The 22,585-nt window shown below is 46.0% G+C and overlaps 1 protein-coding gene across 3 annotated transcripts; it reads left to right on the top strand.

Moving 5' to 3' along the window:
* Positions 1-2,340: 2,340 nt before the first annotated feature.
* LOC127188893 (eukaryotic translation initiation factor 3 subunit C) lies at positions 2,341-21,046 on the top strand. Of its 3 annotated transcripts, none has more exons than XM_051145238.1 (20): positions 2,341-2,418; positions 2,545-2,673; positions 3,721-3,976; positions 5,257-5,382; positions 5,845-5,899; positions 6,023-6,123; positions 6,709-6,833; positions 9,944-10,103; positions 10,213-10,316; positions 10,952-11,093; positions 11,291-11,416; positions 11,531-11,624; positions 11,918-12,108; positions 12,339-12,563; positions 16,221-16,584; positions 20,052-20,211; positions 20,307-20,372; positions 20,456-20,543; positions 20,621-20,783; positions 20,878-21,046. In XM_051145238.1, the coding sequence occupies exons 2-20, from the start codon at positions 2,573-2,575 to the stop codon at positions 20,958-20,960; spliced, it is 2,730 nt and encodes a 909-aa protein (XP_051001195.1). In that variant the 5' UTR covers positions 2,341-2,418; positions 2,545-2,572; the 3' UTR covers positions 20,961-21,046. The 3 variants fall into 3 exon arrangements, with proteins under 3 accessions (XP_051001195.1, XP_051001194.1, XP_051001193.1); XM_051145237.1 differs by having other exon boundaries at positions 6,023-6,129; positions 10,216-10,316; XM_051145236.1 differs by having other exon boundaries at positions 6,023-6,129.
* The last annotated feature ends 1,539 nt before the right edge of the window (positions 21,047-22,585 follow it).

The following is a 22,585-nucleotide window of genomic DNA, read 5'->3' as shown; positions in this document are numbered from 1 at the left end:
CTGGTGATCTCTTGTGGCATGCAGGTGTACATGCGGACAGAACAGTGTATACATAATAAATTAGTTAATTAAAAATTTAAAAAAAGAGACTTCAGCAAGGAACTCCAGAATACAAGATGCTACAAGATAAGAAAGTTTAGGAGTATAAAAGATTAAGGAAGTGGTACCCAAGTTATAGGAAAAAGAAGCATCGCTGTTAGGTTCTTATCTCAGTTGTGGATGTGCTTCTTAGAGATCCGCAGAGAGATCACACCAGGCACCTGAGAACCTGGGAAAAGACACAGGGAAGGATGGAGAAGCAAAATCACAATGGTATAGTGGCTACAGGGATAACACCCAAGGCAGCTTCGAAAGTGCATAATTAGTAGCTAAAACTAATGGGAGAAACTAGTGTGGTTTATCTTGTGCCCTTGGCCCTTTAAAGGATTCCTAGTTGCTAGTCAACTTGACCCTTTAAAGATTCTTAGGCCAAGCCAGGCACAGTAGTGCACGTCTTTAATCCCAGCACTCTGGAGGCAGAGGCAGGCGGATCGCTATGAGTTCGAGGCCAGCCTGGTCTACAAAGGGAGTCCAGGACAGCCAAGGCTACACAGAGAAACCCTGTCTCTAAAACAAACAAAACAAAACAAAAATCTTAGCCTTTAGAATTGCTTGACCTTATAATCATCAGTGTTTGGTTGCCTCTTGGATTTCTGGGAACAGGAGAGGATATAAAAAAGGCAGCAGAGGCTGAGAAAGGGAGATTGAGTGGAATCAGAAGAGAAGGTGGTTGGGGCAGAAGATTTTGTTAGGGGACAGTTGAGGCAGGAGAAGCTGAGCTGAGCACATAGAATATAACAGTTGTTATAGTTTGTGTTATGCCCAAATTTTGAGAGACTTCCCGAACAGACCACCCAAGAGCTGAGTCCAAATGCAATCTCAAGGAAGTCTTTAATGTAGGTTCAAACCTGGCCACACCTCCTGTGCACTGACACAGCAGATACAGGGAAGTGGCCTCGAGTCTCAATTGAGAGGGGTTTTAATAGGTTTTAGACAAATAAATGGGTTTTACAGTATATGATTGGATGACATTTGGGCAGAAAAGCTGCAAGCAGGGAGTTACAAGCCTGTGGGAAAGAATAAGCCTTGTCACAGGTGGGAGCAGTCTTGGCAGGCTTTACCCTTGGGGCACCCCATGAATACCTTGTGACAGACTGAGTGGAGCCATCCTGGGTCTGGAATTCAGGAAGCAGACCTGGGAACCCCACCTGGACTATTGTCTTCCTAATGGACCCTCTCTGGGAGAAGGAGACGGTCCTTCCCACGTGACTCAGGCAGTTGGGGAAGAGAGAATAACAAAGTCGGCTGCAGAGAGAGCGTGCAGAACAGCGGACCAGCTGGACCAGCAGACCAGCTGGACCAGCACGCGGGCCAGAGAGACACCTAAGGACCTGTCCTGTGGAACGGCTACCGGAAGGTTCACTCTTTTGTCCCTTTAACCTTTTTCCTTCTTGTATAAGCTAGTTGGGTTGTATAATAAAGTTTAATTGCTAAGAAACAGAGCCAACACAAGCCTTGTTGTTTCATGGTTGGGTAATAGGTATAGGGACAAGTTGGCCTATAGAAAAGATCGGTTGAAGCAGTCATGGGGTGTTAGGAACTTTGGCCTGGCTTCTCCTAATTGGTTGTTGCTATGTGCCAGACCACCTGCTGGTCAGCTTGACCAGCAGAGAGTATATTTGGACTTTCCCAAGGTGAGCTGATTGTGTTGCTAGGGAATATTTTTCTTTTATTTTTATTTTTTGTTTTCAAGACAGGGCTTCTCTGTGTAGCTTTCCTGGACTAACTTTGTAGACCAGGCTGGCCTCGAACTCACAGAAATCCACCTGCTTCTGCCTCCCGAGTACTGGGATTAAAGGCGTGCACCACCATGCCCGGCTTGGCTTTTTTTTTGTTTGTTTGTTTGTTTTGTTTTTTTCCGACACAGGGTTTTTCTGTGTAGCCTTGGCTGTCCTGGACTCACTTTATAGACCAGGCTGGCCTGGAACTCAGTGATTTGCCTGCCTCGGCCTCCCTGAGTGCTGGGTGGCATGCGGCACCGCGCCCTGCTTATTTAAAACTTCAGAGCCTTTTTTTTAGTCTACTCTGGCCTCGAACCCAAGATCCTCCCGTTTCAGTCTCCCTAGTGGTGCACCATCAGGCGGTCACTATATTCTATCTTTTCAGTTTTGCAGCCATCTCAGCAACCACGGAAGGGCAGTCAATCACGATTTAGAATCTCCGCAACTAATTTGTCCCAGGCCCTGTATGGCGCAAAGGCCACTGGGAATTGTAGTTATTTAGCACATTATTTGGCGCTTACAGGAAGTGACGCTCAACCTTTTCCTTTTCCGGCGACCCGGCTGTCTCGCCTGCTCTCAGGACTCGGGAGCTCTGCTGGTTGGTGTCTCTTGTCCTCGTGTTCCGCGGAGGGTCTGTGGGAGGGCGTACGGGCGGGAACGGGGTAGGGGTAGGGAGGTAGTAGCCGTGGTTGTCCCCAAGGCCTGACGCCGCGCTTTTCCCCAGGTCGCCTCAGCCCTTCAGTGCCGTCGCCATGTCGCGGTTTTTCACCACCGGCACGGACAGCGAGTCGGAGTCGTCCTTGTCCGGGGAGGAGGTGGTCACCAAACCGGTGTCTGGGAACTATGGCAAACCGTGAGCTGGGGGCGCGGGAAGAACGGTTTGGCAGGCTGGGGGACCGAGTGGGGTGGGCTGCGGCTGAGGATGGGAGCCCTCGACGTGGGACGAAGGACCGAGAAGCCGAGGTTTCCCTTTGCTTAGTGTTGCATCAGCTTGTAAAGCCTCGAGGTCTGCAGCCTCGTAATTCGTCCCTCCGTTCCCTCGCCCGCCCCTGTCTCGCTGTCTCTCGAAAGCTTTTCCCACCAAGCAGTCTTCAGTGACTCCTTTGTATTCATGAAAGGAAACCGTCAAGGCTTGGTTAGTCTTGTGGCTCTGACGTTCTGTCGTTTGTGAAGCCTTGGGTTTACTGTCTCCCCCCCCCCCCCCCATCTCTGCGAGTTAAGATTGTTAAAAGTTTGAAACAATTCTCAAAACTAACATTGTTTTGTTGTGTGCCTGTTAATATTCTAAAATATTTATATCTACCTCTACAGAGGCTTGTAGATAATTGTAGATGAATATACATACAAACATACATACATACATACATACATACATACATAACCATGTGAATACCACTCCATAACATTGTCCAAAGTGAAAAATCGTCACTTATGTAAAAAAAAAAAAATTACAGGAGAAACTGACAACATGGAAAGAAAAGAACGGAGACGCTTGCTAACTGAATGCACATATCATTAAAAAGAATACAAACTAAAGGATGTTAAAAATTCACCAAACCTCTCCATTGGTAGCCTCTCCTACTTCGGGAAATGTTTCGTTTTAGAACCTGGCTCAGGTACTAGCTCCCTGAAGCGTTTTCCGTTAGTTAGTGCCTTCTCTCTGCTGCGTCTGTAGCCATGAGTGCCATCGTACACGTGTCCTGTACAGCAAATACGCTCTTCAGTCACGTGTTCTTGGGCATGCTCCTGTAAGTGCGGTCAGCATTTGACAGAAGGCTTTATTTACAGTATGAAGACAAGGGTCAGAAAGGGGATGGTACGGATGCCCTAGTCTTCTCTGGAAAGAGGAGTGACGGTGGCTAATGAAAGCTAATGGTCTCTGTGTATGTCTTCTATCCAGGCCTTTGTTACTGAGTGAGGATGAGGAGGATACAAAGAGAGTTGTTCGCAGTGCCAAGGACAAGCGGTTTGAGGAGCTGACCAACCTTATACGGACCATCCGTAATGCCATGAAGATTCGAGATGTCACCAAGTGTCTGGAAGAGTTTGAGCTCCTGGGAAAAGCTTATGGGAAAGCCAAGAGTATTGTGGATAAGGAGGGTGTCCCACGCTTCTACATCCGCATACTGGCTGACCTGGAGGACTATCTTAATGAGGTGTGGTTCCCGGGTTACAGAAGGGGGTGTGGGCGTGGCTGTGCTTTCCTGTGGCCAGGGTCTGCTCGGTGTTCTTGTTCTTTTATAGTATTCTCTAGAAAGTAGGAAATGATCCAGGACAGCCAAGGCTACACAGAGAAACCCTGTCTCAAAAAAAACAAAAACAAAAACAAAAAACAAAAAAGAGGGAAAAGAAAATAGAAAATGAAACAAAGAGAGAACTTTTTTTTTTAACAAGAACTTGATTATATTATGGAGTTTCCCCCCTCCCCCCCCCCCGTTTTGTTTTTGTTGTTGTTGTCATTTTTTAATCGAGACAGGGTTTCTCCATGTAGGCCTGGATGTCCTGAAACTTGCTCTGTAGACCAGGCTGGCCTTAATTCAGAGATCCACCTGCCCTCTGCCTTCTGAGTACTGGGATTAAATAAAGGGTGCCCCACCATAACACAGCTTGTATTTATGTTTTGGGGTGGCTTGTTTGTTTTTGGTTTGGTTTCCTTTTCTTTCTTTTTTTGTTTTGTTGTTGTTTTTGTTTTGTTTTGTTTTGAGACAGCGTCTCTCTGTGTAGCGTTGGCTGTCCTGGACTTGCTTTGTAGACCAGGCTGGCCTCGAACTCATAGAGACCCACCTGAAAGTGCTGGGATTAAAGGTGTGCACCAGCACCACTCGGCTTATATATTTATTTATTTTTCCGAGACAGGGTCTCTCTGTGTTAGCCTTGACTGTCCTGGACTCCCTTTGTAGCCCAGGCTGGCCTCGAACTCACAGCGATTCACCTGCCTCTGCCTCCCGAGTGCTAGGATTAAAAGTGTGCGCCACCACGCCCGGCTTCTATTTATATTTTTAATCACCTTTGATTTTGTATATGTAGTAGAGATACATAAAGTTTTTCAGAAAATAAGCTAGATAGGGTTAGAGTACGGCTCATTAGTAGGCTACTTGCCTCAGTTCAGCCTCCAACATTGCAAATAGAAAGTTAACAGCCTTGGTTAAGAAATCGTGTAGATGCCATGTGGTATGGTACATGCCTTTAGTCCCAGCACTTGGGAGGCAGAGGCAGGTGGGTCTCTGAGTTTGAGGCCAGCCTGGCCTACAGAGTAATTCCAGAATGGCTAAGACTACACAGAGAAACTCTTATCTTGAAAAACCAAGCCAAACCAAAAAAAAAGTCGTGTGGACAATGTCTAGATAACAAGATGCCAAAAGGGGCTTATAAAGCCTGAGGTTTGGAAAGCGTCACTTAGTCTCAGGCCACTGTTGTTCCTTTATTACTCTGTTAGCTTTGGGAAGATAAAGAAGGAAAAAAGAAGATGAATAAAAACAACGCTAAGGCTCTCAGTACCTTGCGCCAAAAGATCCGAAAATACAACCGAGATTTTGAATCACATATCACAAACTACAAGCAGGTGAGTCAGCTAGAGGCTAACTTCAAACGCAGGAAAGCTTGATCCTGTGACAACACTCAAGAGCATTAGTAGATGATGGCATGCCTAGAGAAAGAGCTGGAACAAACTGTCTGGGTTTGAGAAGGAGGGCTGCTTCTATTTGACATCCATTTTGTTCTGTTGTTGTGTTTAAGGTCTCACTGTGTAGACGAGGCTGGCCTTGAACTCACAGAAATCTGCCTCGCTCTACATCCTGAGTGCTGGGATTAAAGGCGCATTTATTTATTTATTTAGTATATATGAGTGCTCATGTACACCTGCACGCCAGAAGAGGGCTTTAGAGGGTATTGGTGGTTGTGAGCCACCGTGCAATTGCTGGGAATTGAACTCAGGACCTCTGGAAGAACAGTCAGTGTTCTTAACCGCTAAACCATCTCTCCAGCCCCCTAAAAGTGTCTTAATTCTTTGGTTTCCTTACTGTAGAACCCCGAGCAGTCTGCAGAAGAAGATGCAGAGAAGAATGAGGAAGATTCAGAAGGTAAGAGAAGAGACCGTTATGAAGATAGTTAGAAAGCCCACGGTTCTTGTGAGATCTAGTTTCTGTTTTCAATCTTGCACTTCAGTGTTCTACTAGCTTCTTTCCCCTCCCCCTTCCTACCAGGCTCTTCAGATGAGGAAGAGGATGATGAAGGAAGCAGTGCTGCAGCTTTCCTGAAGAAGAAACCAGAATCTTCTGGAGAGAGTCGAAAGTACCACAAAAAGGTGGACATAAGATCCAGGGTTGACTGGGGTTTGATTTCTCCCAGAGGATATTTTGGTCCTGGGAAGAAGAAATGTGACCTTACAGACTCCTGCTGTTCAGAGATGAAAGTTAATGGGATATGATTTGAGGATAGGTTTCCTCTTGTATTGGAACATGGGTGAACTGGGCTCTACCTGCCAGGCCCTACACTGTGCTTGGGAGTTGTGTGGTACTTCTTGGAGTTATTTGTTTTGTTATTTTATTTATTTTTCAAACACTTTAAAAAGATTTATTATACAGTGTTATGTGTGCCTGGATGCCCAAAAGAGGCCACTAGATCTTATTGTAGATGGTTGTGAGCCACGATGTGGTTGCTGGGACTTGAACTCAGGACCTTTGGAAGAGCAGCCAATGCTCTTAACCTCTGAGCCAGGTCTCCAGCCCCACCTTGGGGTAGTTTGTAATCCACAGGATTGTCTGTTTCACCTAATACCCTGATTCCATGAATAACCCTGTTCTGTTAATGGAAATGCCTGGCGTGTGCGTGTCAGCAGGAGGAGCAGAGAGAGTGTCTGGCCTCCTCCTGATCCTCTCTTCCCTCAAAGGACGATGATGAGGACTCAGAAGATTCTGAAGGTGTTGTATGGGACACCAGTTCTACATCTTCTGAGTCAGAGTCTGAAGAAGAAGAAGGAAAACAAACTGTTCTGGCTTCAAAGTTCCTTAAAAAGTAAGGAAGTCATGGACTTGGGGGATACAGTGGGAGTGTTTTAAAGCCTTTAATCGTTTAGAAGGACTGTTGCTTTTTGCTTTCATGGAGTCTTTAGGTAGCAGGCCACTACTCCCCTTTTACAGCAGTATTTTACAATCAAGTATAAGGTCACAGAGCTAGTATGGCTTGAATATAGGCTTTGAAGGCTCCAGAGTTCAGCTATTTAACCATATTTTCAATACAAATCTCCCTTTAGCATCTCTTGTTTACGTGATAGTGGGCAAGCTGCACCTTTTCAGTCTTCAGTTTTTGCATCTGAAATGGGCAGAGACATTGCCTCCCAGGAGAGCTGTTAAAGGTAGCATAGGGAGGTAGCTCAGTCCAGAAAGAAACTTAGCCTGCTTGTGTGGGATTTCTGTCTGCCTCTGTGTACACCACATAGGAATGAGAGTGCAGACTAATGAAAACAATGCCCTTTGGTTGGTTGGTTCGTCCTGAATTCACTTTGTAGACCAGGCTTGCCTCTGCCTCCCATGTGCTGGGATTAAAGGCGTGGGCCACCACCCCAGGCCTGAAGGACTTGTGAACCACCATGTACATGCTGTGGATCAAACCTGGGTCCTCTGAAAGAATAACCAGTACTCTTAACCACTGAGCCATATTGACAGCCCCTCAAAATCTTATTTTTGTGTGTGTGTTTGGATACATGTGTGTATGTGGAAGTCAGGCGTGTACTTGGGGTGGTATCCCTCTGAAGCCATACACCTTGGTAGGTTTTTGGTTTGGTTTGGTTTGGTTCTTTTGTTTTTTTCAAGACAGGATTTTTCTGTGTAGCCTTTGCTGACCTGGAATTCACTCCGTAGACCAGGCTGGCCTTGAACTCCCAGAGATCCGCCTGCCTTGCTTCCCGAGTGCTGGGATTAAAGGCGTGCGCCACCCCTGCCCAGCTTTTTTGTTTTGTTTGAGATAAGATCCCACTGTATAGATCAGGGAGGCCTGGAACTTAGAGCAACCTGCCTATATCTGCTTCCTGAGTGCTGTGATTAAAGGCTAATGGTGTGTGATCCCACGCCCGACCTTGACTTACTTTTTGAGACAGTGTCTTTCATTGCCCTGTAACTTTCTGAGGTAGGCCAGGCTGTCTGGGCTGTGAGCTCCAGGGATCCATCTGTGTCTGAGATGGATGCTGAGATTTCAAGCAGGTGCTACCACTCCTGGCTCTGCGTGCGTGCGTGCGTGCGTGCGTGCGTGCGTGCGTGCGTGTTTGGGGGGGCGGTTACAATAATAAAATTATATTATTTCCCCCTTTCCTTCTAAACCCTCTCATATCATTCTGGCTCTTTTTCAAGTTCTTTTTCCCCATTAATTGCTGTCACATACATAGGTGTAGATGTGTGTGTTGAGGATCAAATTCAGATCTTATACTTAAACAGCAAGCATGTTTCTGACTGAGCTCCAATCCTCAAAAAGTACTTAAAATTAGAGAAAATTAAGTATAGACCATCATAGACATGCTCTGGCTTAAGACATGTACATTTGTGTCTGTTGAGTTTTTTCTTTTGTTTATTTAACATAAGACTTAACCACTTTTAGACCCACCAGCAGTATAAATAATGATATAGAGGCTCTTTTTGTATTGTTTGTTTTCAAAGACAGGGTTTCTCTGTGTAGCCCGGGCTGTCCTGAAACTTGCTCTGTAGACAGGGCTGGCCTTGAACTCGGAGATCTGTTGGTCTCTGGATTGTGTCACCACCTCCTGGTCTTGATCTCTGTTTTTCATTTGGCAAGTTTACTTACAGTTATTGTTGTTATTAATGTGTTTGGACTTGTTACTGTTTATGTATTATGTTTTCTCTCTTCTTTGCTTTTTTGAGACAGGGTTTCTCTGTGTAGCCTTGGTTGTCCTGCACTTGCTTTGTAAACCAGGCTGGCCTCCAATGCACAGAGATCTGTCTTTCTGAGTGCTGGGATTACAGGTGTGTGCCACCACACCTGGCTGTCTTATGTTTTCTATTTGGCCTTTTGGTTCTTTTTTGGTTGGTTGGTTGTTGGTTGGTTTTGTTGAGACAGGGTCACACATACCCCAGGCTGGCCTTGAACTTCTGACCTGTTTCCACCTTCTATGCTTGGATTATAGAAATGTTCCTTCATTTTTGACCTCTCTGAAGTCTTTAATAGCTTTTATTGTGCATAATTTTATGTGTATATACATAAATGTTTGGAGGGGTTGTTTGGATCTCTGTGAGTTTAAGGTCAGCCAGGCATGTCTACATAGAGAGTTCCAGGCTATCCATAAAAGAAAAATGGCTGGAAAGTTGACTCAGTGGCTAAGAGCACTTGTTACTATTGCACAGGATCCGGGTTCTATTCCCAGCACCCACATGATAGTTCACAGCCAGTGCCAGGGGGCCTAATGCCCTCACCCTGACTGCAGGAGGCATGCACGTAGTGTACATACATATGTGCAGGCAAGACACTTAAGACACAAAAGAATAAAATAATTTAAAATCAAAAGATAGGACTATACTGAGATGTGATCTGTCATAAAAGGTCAAACCCCAGATTATAGGTCTTTGAGTTTGAATTCATAGGGTAAATTCATTATACTTTTTAGATGTGGACGACAATATCCTTAGCACTAAGTAAAACTTCAGTGCAAGGACAATGACTTTGGTTGGAAGCACTGATGATAAATAGCACTAGCCCCTCCTTTAATCTCAGAACTGTGGGTATGGTGTAGACTCTCTGTAGACCAAGAGAACTCAACGTTCTGAGCATGCTTGGCATATGTGCAAAGCTTGAGAAGTGCGCTTGAGCTTGGGGTACAGCTCAGTTGATAGGGTGCTTGCTTGGCATGCATGAGGTCCTGGGTTTGAGCCATACGCACTGTGTAAATTAGCGCACGCCTTTAATCCCAGCACATGGGAGGCAGAAGACTGTGACTTGGAGGCCAGCCTGGTCTACAAAGCCAGTCCAGGGCAGCCAGGGCTACACAGAGAAGCCCTGTCTTGAAAAACCAAAAGCTGTAACAAAGTATTGGTGGCGCATGCCTATAACACCATCTGGGAGAAGGAGGCCTCGGGTGAGGAGAAGGCTCGTGTTTCATTTTCTGCCTCATCTCCTGTCAGGGCACCCACAACAGAGGAGGACAAAAGAGCTGCTGAGAAGAAACGGGAAGACAAAGCCAAGAAGAAGCATGACAGGAAGTCTAAGCGCCTGGATGAGGAAGAAGAAGATAACGAAGGCGGGGAGTGGGAAAGGGTCCGAGGTGGCGTGCCACTTGTTAAGGTGATTGGTTTAGGAGAGTATGTAGGTGCCGCCGGTTGGAGTGAGGAGGAGTGTAAAGCAGGAACAGGTTCCTGTTGATGTGCGTGTAACAGGGTATGTTTTTGCCCAGGAGAAGCCAAAAATGTTCGCCAAGGGAACTGAGATTACTCATGCTGTTGTCATCAAGAAACTGAATGAGATCCTACAGGCCAGAGGCAAGAAGGGGACAGACCGGTAAGAGTCACAGACCTGGGCCTTGCTAAGTCTTTATAGTTCAAAAGTTTTCTTTACAGTATAGGTAAACATTATTGTGGAAAGCACTCTTTTGAGAGATTATATATGGTTGTATACTGGAGGCTTACCTCTCCGATTTCTGCTGTGTACTCTTTTATAACTTTGAGCTACTGAGCTTCTGTTGCAGTCTGTAAATGTAAATAGGATCGTAAGAATGAAGATATTTTATAAATAGCACTTCAGGGTGGCTAGCATTACTGTTGTTTTTGTTGGGAATTTAAAAGAGAAGCAAGGTTTGGGGGTAGTTCAGCTGGTAGAATGCTTGCCTATATCATACATGAAGCCCTGGGTTTGAGTCTTGGCATCACATAAAAGCAGATGTGGTGGTACACAGCGTAATCCCAACACTTGGGTGGTGAAGGTAGGAGAATCAGAAGTTCAAGGTCCTTCTTAGCTGCAGAACATGCCCAAGGGCTGCCGGGACTACATGAGTCTTTTCTCAAAAGAGCACATATACAGATAGTAACGGTGATGTGGAGTTGGCTGCTTTGCTGGTCTGAAGAGGACATCCTGCATAACAGGGTGAGGCTGGCTGATTTATCTCCAGAGCCTCACCCAGTTCTGTGTCTTTCCAGTGCCACCCAGATTGAGTTGCTACAGCTGCTGGTTCAGATTGCTTCCGAAAACAACCTGGGGGAGGGTGTCATCGTCAAGATTAAGTTTAATATCATCGCCTCTCTCTATGACTACAACCCTAACCTGGCCACGTACATGAAGGTAAAGACAAAAGAGGAATAGAATACCGAGGGTTGAATTGGAGGGGGGCGTTGATCAGGAGAAAGATACTTACTGTTTTAAGGTTTGAGACCTATGACAGCCTTGTATGTTAAAGGCCCTGTGATTCTTGGTATAAGGGCTCTTCAGAAACATCACTTAATTATATCCTCTAACTTTGTTGTTTCTTTTCTTGACAGCCAGAGATGTGGCAGATGTGCCTGGACTGCATCAATGAACTGATGGATATCTTGGTTGCACATTCCAACATCTTTGTTGGAGAGAACATTTTGGAAGAGAGTGAGAACTTAAACAATTTTGATCAGGTAAAGGACGGATTGGCAGGATATGTGGGAAGGATATGGGCATGGTAGAGACAGGAGTTGCAGGTAGGATGGAAATCTAGATTCATTGTGTTCCTTCTTTGTATAATTCTTTAGCCACTGCGTGTACGTGGCTGCATCCTAACTCTGGTGGAGCGAATGGATGAAGAATTTACCAAAATAATGCAAAATACTGATCCTCACTCCCAAGGTAAGCCTGAGCAAGAGGGGAATTTAGTGAGAGGAAAAGTACAGGAGATAAAACTAATAATTATAAGCACTGGACAAAGAGTGAAAGGACAGAAGACAAGTGCTAGGTTCGTAGGCCCTGTCCACCAAGCTGGGAAATCAGGAACGTTCCTAAGCAGTGAGGTGTGAGTTCCTGGGAGAGGATGGTGGTTTCAAGATAGAAGTGTAGAGGGCAGACCACAGTTTGACCGGAGGGAGGTGGTCGGGAATGCCGGTACTCATGTCTGAGGCGAGGGTGGCTGTCCTCCCGACCAGAGTATGTGGAGCACCTGAAGGATGAGGCACAGGTGTGTGCCATCATTGAGCGCGTGCAGCGCTACCTGGAGGAGAAAGGAACCACTGAGGAGATCTGCCAGATCTACCTGAGACGCATCCTGCACACCTATTACAAGTTCGATTACAAGGCCCATCAGCGTCAGCTCACGCCCCCTGAAGGGTCCTCAAAGGTGAGGTTCTTGGCAATCGTGTGAGGAGCGAGACAAGTGTGAATTTGTCCTCCTTCTCTGTTAGTCCCTGATGGTAAGTCTTTCCCCAGGGGCTTCTGAAGTAGAGCAGGGAGGGGTGGGAGGGGTTGCCGTGAGGTGGACAGAGCCCCATGTCTTGTTGCTAGGGCCCAAGCCATTTACAGCGCAGTCTTTGCTGCATAGCCATCACTAACAACTTTTCATCCCTCTAGTCTGAGCAAGACCAGGCAGAAAACGAGGGTGAGGACTCAGCCGTGTTGATGGAAAGACTGTGCAAATACATCTATGCCAAGGACCGTACAGACCGTATCCGCACCTGTGCCATCCTCTGCCACATCTACCACCACGCTCTTCATTCCCGCTGGTATCAGGCCCGTGACCTCATGCTCATGAGCCACCTGCAAGACAACATTCAGCACGCAGACCCGCCAGTCCAGGTGGGTGGAGAGGCCAGGCCTGTCAGGAAACAGACCCAACCTGTGTTAGCTAGTGCAGACCCACACAGGTGGTTGGTGTTTTCCAAACTCTAGCATTCTTTATTCCTTTCCCCTATAGACAGAAAATTTGTGCTATTCCACAACATTAAAATTCTCTTAGCCGGCGTGGTGGTGCACGCCTTTAATCCCAGAACTCGAAAGGCAGAGGTAGGCAGATTGCTGTGAGTTTGAGGCCAGCCTGGTCTACACAGCAAGTCCAGGACAGCCAAGGCTACACACAGAGAACCCCTATCTCGGGGGGGGGGGGGGGGGAGAGTCTCTTTTGGCTTTGCCAACATTTATTTATTTACCTACTGTCTAGTTCAAAACATTTGGAGGAAAACAAAAACAAACAAAAAAATTTGGAGCTGATCTTTCTTTTCTAGAAAAATGAAAGGGTCTTTGAAGCGGTTGTTTAACTAGAGGAAAAGGGACCTGGATACCTGGGCTATATTGGGAGACTATCACATTGAAATGAGCAGGACTCATGACAGCCGGGCAGCCAGTTCTCTATATAGCATCATCTTGAGGAACTTTTTATATAGAAAAATTGCTAAAAACCATATCTGAGGTATAGCTCTCTTTTGTGTGTATTTATGTTTGGTGAACCTAGCTAGCAATGGTGGTGATTTTGTTTTTATCTTCCAAGACAGGGTCTCTTGGCTGCCCTGGATTCACTGTGTAGACCAGGCTGGCCTTGAACTCACAGAGACCTGCCTGCCTCTGCCTCCCTGAGTGCTGGGATTATATAGCTGTGCACCACTATGCCCGGCTGGTGGTTTTAAATTTTAAAGTCTTTGTGGGGTGGATGAACGTGCTGTGGAACAGATACTACAGAGGTTGGACAGTCTCTGATGTGGGTCTCGGCCCTCTGCTTGTTTGAAGCAGAGTGTTTTGTTAGTTGCTGGCCCACGGCTTCCCACAAGTGTCCTGTCTCACATCTTTTAAACTCTGATCCTCCTCCTTGCACATCAGGTGAGTCCGAGCAATCTCCCTACGCAGTAGTGGTAGTTTAGACAGCACTTTGCTTAGTTCTTTTATTTCATTGATGAAAAGCCAACTCCTGTTTATTTTTTTACGGTTGCTTATTAATGTTTTTTTAATATGAAGTTGTAGGGATTCTTCATATATTTTGGATGACCATTTATTATCAGACTTCAGGTTTTTTTTCTAGGCTGTGGTGTGCCTCTTTTGTCTTAGTAATGCCTTTTTGATGAAGTACTTTATTATTTTTCTTAAATACATTTTCTGAATTCTGTCTAAATAAATCTTTGCTTAAAATTCATGAAGATGAGGACTGGAGAGATAGCCTGGTGGCTTAAGAGCACTTACTTTCCCAGAGGACCCAAGTTCATTCTCCACGTCCATACTAGGCAGCTCATAGCCATCTGCAGCTCTGGTAGAGAATCTTACATGTGTGGCTTTCAAAGCCCCTGCACTCCATATGCATATACCCAAATGCAGGCACACACCTACGCATAATTAAACAATACAAATCAGGGCTGGAGAGAAGGGGCCGCTGTCAGTGAAGAGCACTTGTTTTTCAAATTCAGCTGTCACCTGACATCGTCCTCTGACCTCTGCTGGCACCAGCTGCACATAAGCACATTTAGGAAAACCACTCACACACATAAAACAAACTTTTAAAAAACTATGTAACCCTGTCTGTCCTAAAACTCCTGCTCCTGAGAGTGCTAGGATTAAAGGCGTGTGCCACTATGCCTGGCTTAAGTGTTTTATGTGTGTATCTGGGAGCGTGTGCACATTAAGTTCAAGAAGCTAGAGGCATTGGATCGCTTTTAGCCCAAGTTGTGAGCCACCTGATGTGGGTGCTGGTAACCAAATGCAGGTCCCGTGCAAGAATAATATGTGAAACAAGAAGAAGAAAAAAAAGAATATGTGCTCTTGGCCACCAAGCCATCTCTTCAGCCCTGTTAGCATTTTTTTTAAGGTTCTTTCAATTTATGTTCTTGATTTCTAATACTTTTTATTATTGTATAATATTAAACTATACAATACATACTATGTATACATTGTTATATTTATGCAATATTAATATTGTATGCAATACAATACTAAATATTGTATAAAATTTAGTCTTCGGCTGTGTCCCCCAGTGATAGGTAGTAGAAACTTGTCAGTATGCACAGAACCCTAGGATTAGTTCCCATCTGTGGGGCGCAGCACCTGTTCTAGTGCCTTAGAATCTGCACCCAGAACTCAGGAGGATGGTACGTTCAAAGCCAGCTTGCATAACAAGACCCTCCTCAAATGAGAAACCTTAGTATCCCCCTCCCCCTCCTCCCCACCAATTTTCTTCTATTCACAATCTTTTCTGTCTTAATTAGTGGAAACCCACATCTTCTTCCTTATTGTTTGGCCATGTTTGGTGCTGGTTCCTTTTCTTTCTCTGAGACTGGGTCTTACCCAGGCCTGCCTGCCTTTGCCTCCCAAGGGCCGGGTTGCCAGTGTGTGCCACCTTGCCTGGCCCATGCCTGTTTCCTTGCTGTCAAGTTACACCTGATTCTCAAGCCGTTTTTGTTGTCTGTGTCTGGCCACTCTTTTTGTTTGTATTTTTTTTATCTTTTTTTAATTAAAAAAATTTTTTTTTTTTTTTACTTTTTTGTTTTTCAAGACAGGGATTCTCTGTGTAGCCCTGGCTGTCCTGGACTCACTCTGTAGACCAGGCCTTGAACTCACAGAGATCTGCCTGCCTCTGCCTCCCGAGTACTGAGATTAAAGGCGTGTGCCACCATGGCTGGGCGCCATAACTGGCCCAGCTGTCTTTTTAATTTTTTTAAAGATTTATTTATTTATTACATAATCAGTGTTTTGCCTGCATGTACACCTGCAGGCCAGAAGAGGGCACCAGATTACATTATAGATGGTTGTGACCCACCATGTGGTTGCTGGGAATTGAACTCAGGACCTTTGGAAAAACAGTTCTTTTAACCTCTGAGCCATCTCTCCAGCCCTGTCTAGTCACTTCTTAATAGACCATCCTTTCCCTTTCCTAAGAGATCACCAACCCATCACCTTCCTCCCAAGCTCACTCTCCCAATTTGCTTCATGTCCCCTTTGTCTTTCTATGCGTTTCTTAGTATGGCAGCCCAAGTGCCCTGTTAAGTCAGATTGTTTCACCTTGCTCAGGGCTTTCCCGTGGATTCCCATCTTTAAATCCGGCTGTGCATGTGCCCATTCCTTCTGTAGGGTAAGGTGTTTGACCAGCTGCACCTCTCCTGTTCTTCAGGTCAATTACTCATCTGGACCACCGCATTCCCTTTGCTTATCTGGACTTTATCCCCCGTGCATCTGTGTGGCTTCTTTTCTTCTTAGTTGTTCTTCACAATGAAGTCTTTACCAAATCGCCAGCCTCCATCACCATATAGGCTTACTTTCTAAAATTTCCCCTCATTTCTATTTTTCCTTCGTTAGTTTAAATTACCATTCTCATAGTAATTTTCCCTGCACATTCCACCTCTAGAATGAGAGGTAGGCCTTACACATTTTGTTCTCTGGCCCCAGCCTACTGCTGTAAACATAATAGATGCTTTAAATGTATTTGCTGAATAAATGAACAGGTCGCCTGTGATTATCACGTCTGCTCTTTGTGCTCAGATCCTGTATAATCGTACTATGGTGCAGCTGGGCATCTGTGCCTTCCGCCAAGGCCTGACAAAGGACGCACACAATGCCCTTCTGGATATTCAGTCAAGTGGTCGTGCCAAGGAGCTTCTGGGCCAGGGTCTGCTTCTGCGCAGCCTACAGGAACGCAATCAGGAGCAGGAGAAGGTAGAGCGACGCCGACAGGTGCCCTTTCACCTGCACATCAATCTGGAACTGTTGGAGTGTGTTTATTTGGTGTCCGCCATGCTCCTGGAGATTCCCTACATGGCTGCCCATGAGAGTGACGCCCGCCGACGCATGATCAGCAAGCAGTTCCATCACCAACTGCGGGTGGGCGAGCGGCAGCCCCTGCTAGGTGAGTATGGACCTCTGTAGTCCTGAGCACTATTGGATCTACAAAGAAAGTTCCAGAACCAGGTGCTGTGTTCCACGCCTATAATCCTAGCACTCACGTAGGAAGAGACAGGCTGATCTCTGAGTTTGAAGCCAGCATGGTCTACACAGCAACTCCAGAATAGACAAAGCTATACAAAGAAACCCTGTTTTGAAAAACAAAAAGGTAGTTCCAGGGTACTCAGGGCTACTTAGTAACCCAGTCTTAATAAGACAAAGTTTATTAAATTTGCATTAATAAAACATGTGATGTGAAGCTGGGTGTGGTGTCGAAGGCCTTTACTCCCAGCACTCAGGGAGCAGAGGCAGGTGGATCAGTGAGTTCGATGCCAGCCAGGTCTACAAATCGATCCAAAAACAAAAGAAAACATGATGTGTGAATTCCTCACCCCCTTTTTAATATTTATTATTTATACAGTATTCTGCCTTCATGCATGTGTGCCTGCAGACCAGAAGAGGCACTAGATCTCATTATAGATATTTATGAGCTACTATGTGGTTGCTGGGAATTGAACTTAGGACCTTTGGAAGAACAACCAATACTCTTAACCTCTGGGCCATCTCTCCAGCCCCCATGAATACTGTTGATACCTTTCACATGATGGTAAAACTGCAGTATGGCGGATTAAAATTACTTGCTCTAGTTTGTGCAGTCATTAATATGTGCCTCTTTCCTTTTTTTCAACTTTATGCACATTATGTTTCAGCTAAAACAAACATAATACTTTCATCATTCAAGACTCTTAACATGCCAAACGTGGTGGCGAACGTCTTTAATCCCAGCACTCGGGAGGCAGAGGCAGGTGGATCTCTGTGAGTTTGAGGCAAGCCTGGTCTGCAAAGCAAGTCCAGAACAGCCAAGGCTACACAGAGAAACCCTGTCTCAAAAAACAAACAAAAAAGACTCTTAACATTGGTTTCTTCCTGTTGTTTGTTAGTTTGTTTTTAAGGCAGGGTTGACTATGTAGCCCTGCTGACCTGAAACTTAACCATATAGACCAGGCTGACCTTAAACTCACAGAGATTTACCTGCCTCTCTGTTCGAGTGCTCGGATTAAAGTTGTATACCGGGCTGTTTGTTTTATTTTAAGTGTTGCTAGGGTGCTAGAGATGGCTCAGTGGTTAAAAGTGCTTGCTTTGCGTTCATGAGGACCAGAGTTTGGTTGCTAGCACCCATGTAACAAGTTGGACATCCCTGAAATCACTGACTCCAGCCAGCTTCAGGTAGGCAGAGACAGGAGGATCACTAAGGCTGCATGGCTAAGGCTGCATGGCTTCCAGCCTGGCCAAGAGGCAGCCCCAGGCTCAAGGAGAGATCCTGCTTTAAGGGAGCAAGTAGGAAGTAAGGAAGTCCTCTGCCTGACTCTGCCTCTGAAGTGCTGGACTGAAAGGAATGCATAGGCAATTTAAAATGAAATAGTACTAAGGATGGACTCAAGGTGCTCACATGCTAGGCAGTGCTCTGCCTCTGAGATGCACTTCAGCCATACTGAGACCTTGTGTGTGTGTGTGTGTGTGTGTGTGTGTGTGTGTGTGTGTGTGTGTGTGTGTGTCTTTGTTTGAGACAGGGTTTTTCCATAGAGCCTCTGGTTTCATAAAGTCTGATTGTGTGGCAATCAGAGGACAAGTTGGCAGATTGTTCTTTCCTTCTACCGTGTAGGTGCTGGAGGTTGAATTAGGGCATCAGGCTTGGCTTCAAACACTTCACACACCGAGCTAACTTTTCCAGTCCAAGGCTGAACTTTTTACAGAAAAGAAACAGCCATTTTCAAGAGTAAATAAGCTAATAACGGTGTATGGGTATAGTGGAAACCAAAAAGGTGATACAAGAATAAGTGACGTTGAATTGGGATCTCATGCCTGCGGTCCCAGCATTCAGAAGCCAAAGACAGAAAGATTGTTAAGAACTTGAGACCAGCCTTGGGCTAGACATGGTGGGTTCTTGACTACCTTGTTGTACAGAATAAGAGTTTTCTTTCTTAGCCAGCCTTTAATCCCAGCACTCAGGAGGCAGAGGCAGGTGGATCTCTGTGAGTTCAAGGCCGGCCTCATCTACCAGGTAAGTCCAGGATAGCCAGGACTATTACACAGAGAAACCCTGTTTCAAAAAAAATTTTTTTTTCTTTTTTAACTGAACTTTGGTAACTACTATCTTTTTTGAAGCATGGTTTCTCTGTGTGGCCCTGGCTGTCCGGGAGCTTGATAGGTAAATCATGCTAGCTTCGAACTCAGACCTGCCTGCCTCTACCTCCTGAGTGGTGGGGTTAAAGGCGTGTACAACTGTGCCTGGCACAAACTTTTTTTTTTTAATGTGTATGTGTACTTGCCTGTGTGTGTTTGTGTGCACCATATATGTGCAGGTACCACAAAGGCCAGAATCAGATTGTCTGGAACTAGATGCTGTGGATGCTGTTGACATCCAAACCTAGGTCCCCTTCAAGAGCAGTAATAGCTCAGGGTTTGGTTTGGTTTTTTCTCTATGTTATCTTGGCCACCCTGGACTCGCTTTGTAGACCAGGCTGGCCTCAAACTCACAGCCATCCACCTGCCTCTGCCTCCTCAGTGCTGGGATTAAAGGTGGTGTCAATACCACGCCCAGCAGTAATAACTCTTGAACTGCTGAAGAGCCATCTCTCCAGCCTCAAGATCTTAGGGCTTTTTTTTTTTTTTTAACTTTATGTGTATGGGAGTTTTGCCTGCATGTGTATCTTCACACCATGTGCACACAGAGGCAGAAAGAAGATGTTAGATCTGTTGGGACTGGAGTACAGAGGGTTGAGAGTCACCATGTATGTTCTGAAAATTGAACCCAGGTTCAGCCCTTAGACTTTCTGTTTTTCAAGACAGTTTCTCTGTGTAGCCCTGGCTGTCCTAGAATTTACTCTGTTGACCAAGCTGGCCTTGAACTCTTAGAGGTTTGCCTGCGTCTTCCTCCCAAATGTTAGTGCACCACCATGCCCAGCCAGGTCAATGCACTTTTAAGAGAATCTGATGAGCTGGGTGTGGTGGCACACGCCTTTGATCCCAGCACTCTCGAGGCAGAGACAGACAGATTTTAGTGAGTTTGAGGCCAGCCTGATCTACAAAGGGAATTCCAGGACGGCCAAGGCTACACAGAGAAAGCGTGGGGGGGGAGGCGATGAGAATATGCTGTGAACCTGTTTTCTAGAAGATGCACATGAGGGCCCACACACAACCATTTGTTCACTAGATTTATCAATCCCTTGAAACATGTTTATGGACTGGTTTACTTCAAACCAAAAGTGTCTTCAGCTATTCAGTAGTGACTTACAGGTCCATGGCTCCTCAGTGGAGAACTGGGAAAGTCTGTCTGCCCTTCTGGCCTCTGCTTCTCTGTAAACAATACTCATGAGGGCAAGGGCCTGGTCCCACGTTCCTTTCAGTCCTGCCTTATGTTTACCCTCTTAGGTCCTCCTGAATCAATGAGGGAACATGTGGTCGCCGCCTCCAAGGCTATGAAGATGGGTGACTGGAAGACCTGCCACAGTTTCATCATCAATGAGAAGATGAACGGGAAAGTGTGGGACCTCTTCCCTGAGGCTGACAAAGTTCGCACCATGCTAGTTCGGTGAGCAGTGAAGTAAGCCATGGTGGGTGGGAAAGAAAAGATTCACTGGTCTTCCCTTAGGACCTCACCCACCCTTTTGTGTCCTCTCCTCACAGAAAGATCCAGGAAGAGTCTCTGAGGACCTACCTCTTCACCTACAGCAGTGTCTATGACTCAATCAGGTAGGATGGGTCAGGGGCACAGAGGGCCCCAGCTTTGTGATCGAGGTTCCTAACTGCCCTGTTTTTCCTGCCTTTTTCCCCAGTATGGAGACACTATCAGACATGTTCGAGCTGGATCTACCCACCGTTCACTCCATCATCAGCAAGATGATCATTAATGAAGAATTGATGGTGAGGGCCAGAGGTGGTAGCTTGCGCAGATGGTCAGAAGCTGTATAGTCTGACCTGTGTCCCCTCACTCCCATCAGGCTTCCCTGGACCAGCCAACACAGACGGTGGTGATGCACCGCACTGAGCCCACTGCCCAGCAGAACCTGGCTCTGCAGCTGGCCGAGAAGCTTGGCAGCCTGGTGGAAAATAATGAGCGGGTGTTTGACCATAAGCAGGGAACCTACGGCGGCTATTTCCGAGGTGAGTGGTTCCCTCTCTCATTCTCCGAGGATCTTGCACCTTTGTCGCTCTCCAGGCACTCACTCCCTCTTTCCTATCTACCTTTCACCTGCAGACCAAAAGGATGGCTACCGCAAAAATGAAGGCTATATGCGCCGTGGTGGCTACCGCCAGCAGCAGTCTCAGACAGCCTACTGAGTTCTCTGCTTCTGTCCCTGTGACCAGACTATTTAGCTTTTCATCCCTAAACCCACCCGAGTCATTAAAGGTCTGTTGAGAATTTATATGGTTGCTCGTTGTCCTTTTGTTGCCACAGATCTGTACTTGCCAGGTACGTTCTGAGTCTCCATATGACCCGGGCAAGGCTCAGATGCAGGCTGAGCTGGACACACCCTCATCAGAGAGAGGCTACTCTTGGACATTAGCAGGAAAATGTTATAACAAGAATATGCATAGCCGGGTGGTGGTGGCGCACGCCTTTAATCCCAGCACTCGGGAGGCAGAGGCAGGCGGGTCTCTGAGTTCGAGGCCAGCCTGGTCTATAAAGTGAGTCCAGGATGGCCAAGGCTACACAGAGAAACCCTGTCTCCAAAAACAAAAACAAACAAACAAACAAAAAATATGCAGCCAGGTGTGGTGGCACACACCTTTAATCCCAGCAATCGGGAGGCAGAGGCAGGTGGATCTCTGTGAGGCTACCTTGGTCCAGGACAGCCAAGGCTACACCTGTCTCAGAAAACAAAACAAAAAAGAATATGCAGAATGTGTGTGGAGAATGGATATGAATGTGGGGTATAGTGTACGGAAGGTATGATGGACCAGGAGTGGGCGAGGCAGTGATGTGCCAGGCACGAGAGTTAGTCCACATTGCTGTGGTCCACATCATCACAGACCCACTCGTATGTAGGCCAAGCGAGCATTAAGAAACCATTTCTGAAACATCTGAGCCTGTTACTTACTATTTTTCTAATTTATGTGACTCATGATGATTTTGTAAGTTAGGAAGTTTTACTGTATTTTATTTTGGGTTTTTGTTTGTTTTTTAATTTTTCCAAGACAAGGTTTCTCTGTGTAACCTTGGCTGTCCTGGAACTTGCTCTGTAGACCAGGCTGGCCTCTACCTCCCAAGTTTTGTTGTTGTTGTTTTTTGTTTGTTTGTTTTTTAGATAAAGTCTCATGTTGCCGAGGTTGGCCTTGAACTCCTCCTGATCCCTCTTGCTTCCTCTTCCCAAGTCCTGGGATTATAGGAATGTGCCGTCATGCCTGCTTAGAATCCTTTTTCTTCTTACAGATAATTATCATCGTTGTACTTACTGAAATGGTGTCTCGTGTCACAGGCTGGCCTCACATCAAGTCCATGTTCCTTTGCCTCTGCCTCCCCAGTGCTGGGATTACATGCATGTGCCACCATGCCTGTTTTTTCGTGGTGCTGGGATGAAAACCAGTCCTTGAAGCTGCTAGTGAGCACCTTAACAGCCAATCTACATCCCTGGTTCTGAAGATGAATATTTATCAAGTATCGCGAGAGGAGTGAAGAAAGAGTAAAGGAGGGTTTAGAGAAGGTTTTTAATGCTTTGGACTTTTACAGGCAAAATAATGGGAATGGATTGTTTTTTTTTTTTTTTTTTTTTTTAAGGTGTTTTTTGAGACAAGGTCTTACTGTAGGGCCCTAGCTGGCATGGAACTCCCCCCCCACCCCACCCCAAGATAGGGTCTCTGTGTGTAGCCTTGACTGTTCTGGACTCACTTTATAGACCAGGCTGGCCTCGAACTCACAGCGATCCGCCTGCCTCTATCTCCCAAGTGCTGGGATTAAAGGCGTG

The sequence above is a fragment of the Acomys russatus genome, chromosome 5 (genome assembly GCF_903995435.1).
Source record: "Acomys russatus chromosome 5, mAcoRus1.1, whole genome shotgun sequence".
Taxonomy (NCBI): Eukaryota; Metazoa; Chordata; class Mammalia; order Rodentia; family Muridae; genus Acomys; species Acomys russatus.
Note: the sequence above shows the minus strand (reverse complement) of the source record. Positions and strands in the feature narration are given on the sequence as shown.

What these genes read in the sequence shown, in the direction of transcription:
- LOC127188893 (XM_051145236.1), top strand. Translation starts at nt 2,573, where the DNA reads ATGTCGCGGTTTTTCACCACCGGCACGGACAGCGAGTCGGAGTCGTCC. An exon ending in ACGCAGACCCGCCAGTCCAG is followed by an intron (nt 12,564 to 16,220) that starts GTGGGTGGAGAG and finishes CTTTGTGCTCAG; the next exon opens with ATCCTGTATAATCGTACTAT. An exon ending in CTACGGCGGCTATTTCCGAG is followed by an intron (nt 20,784 to 20,877) that starts GTGAGTGGTTCC and finishes TTTCACCTGCAG; the next exon opens with ACCAAAAGGATGGCTACCGC.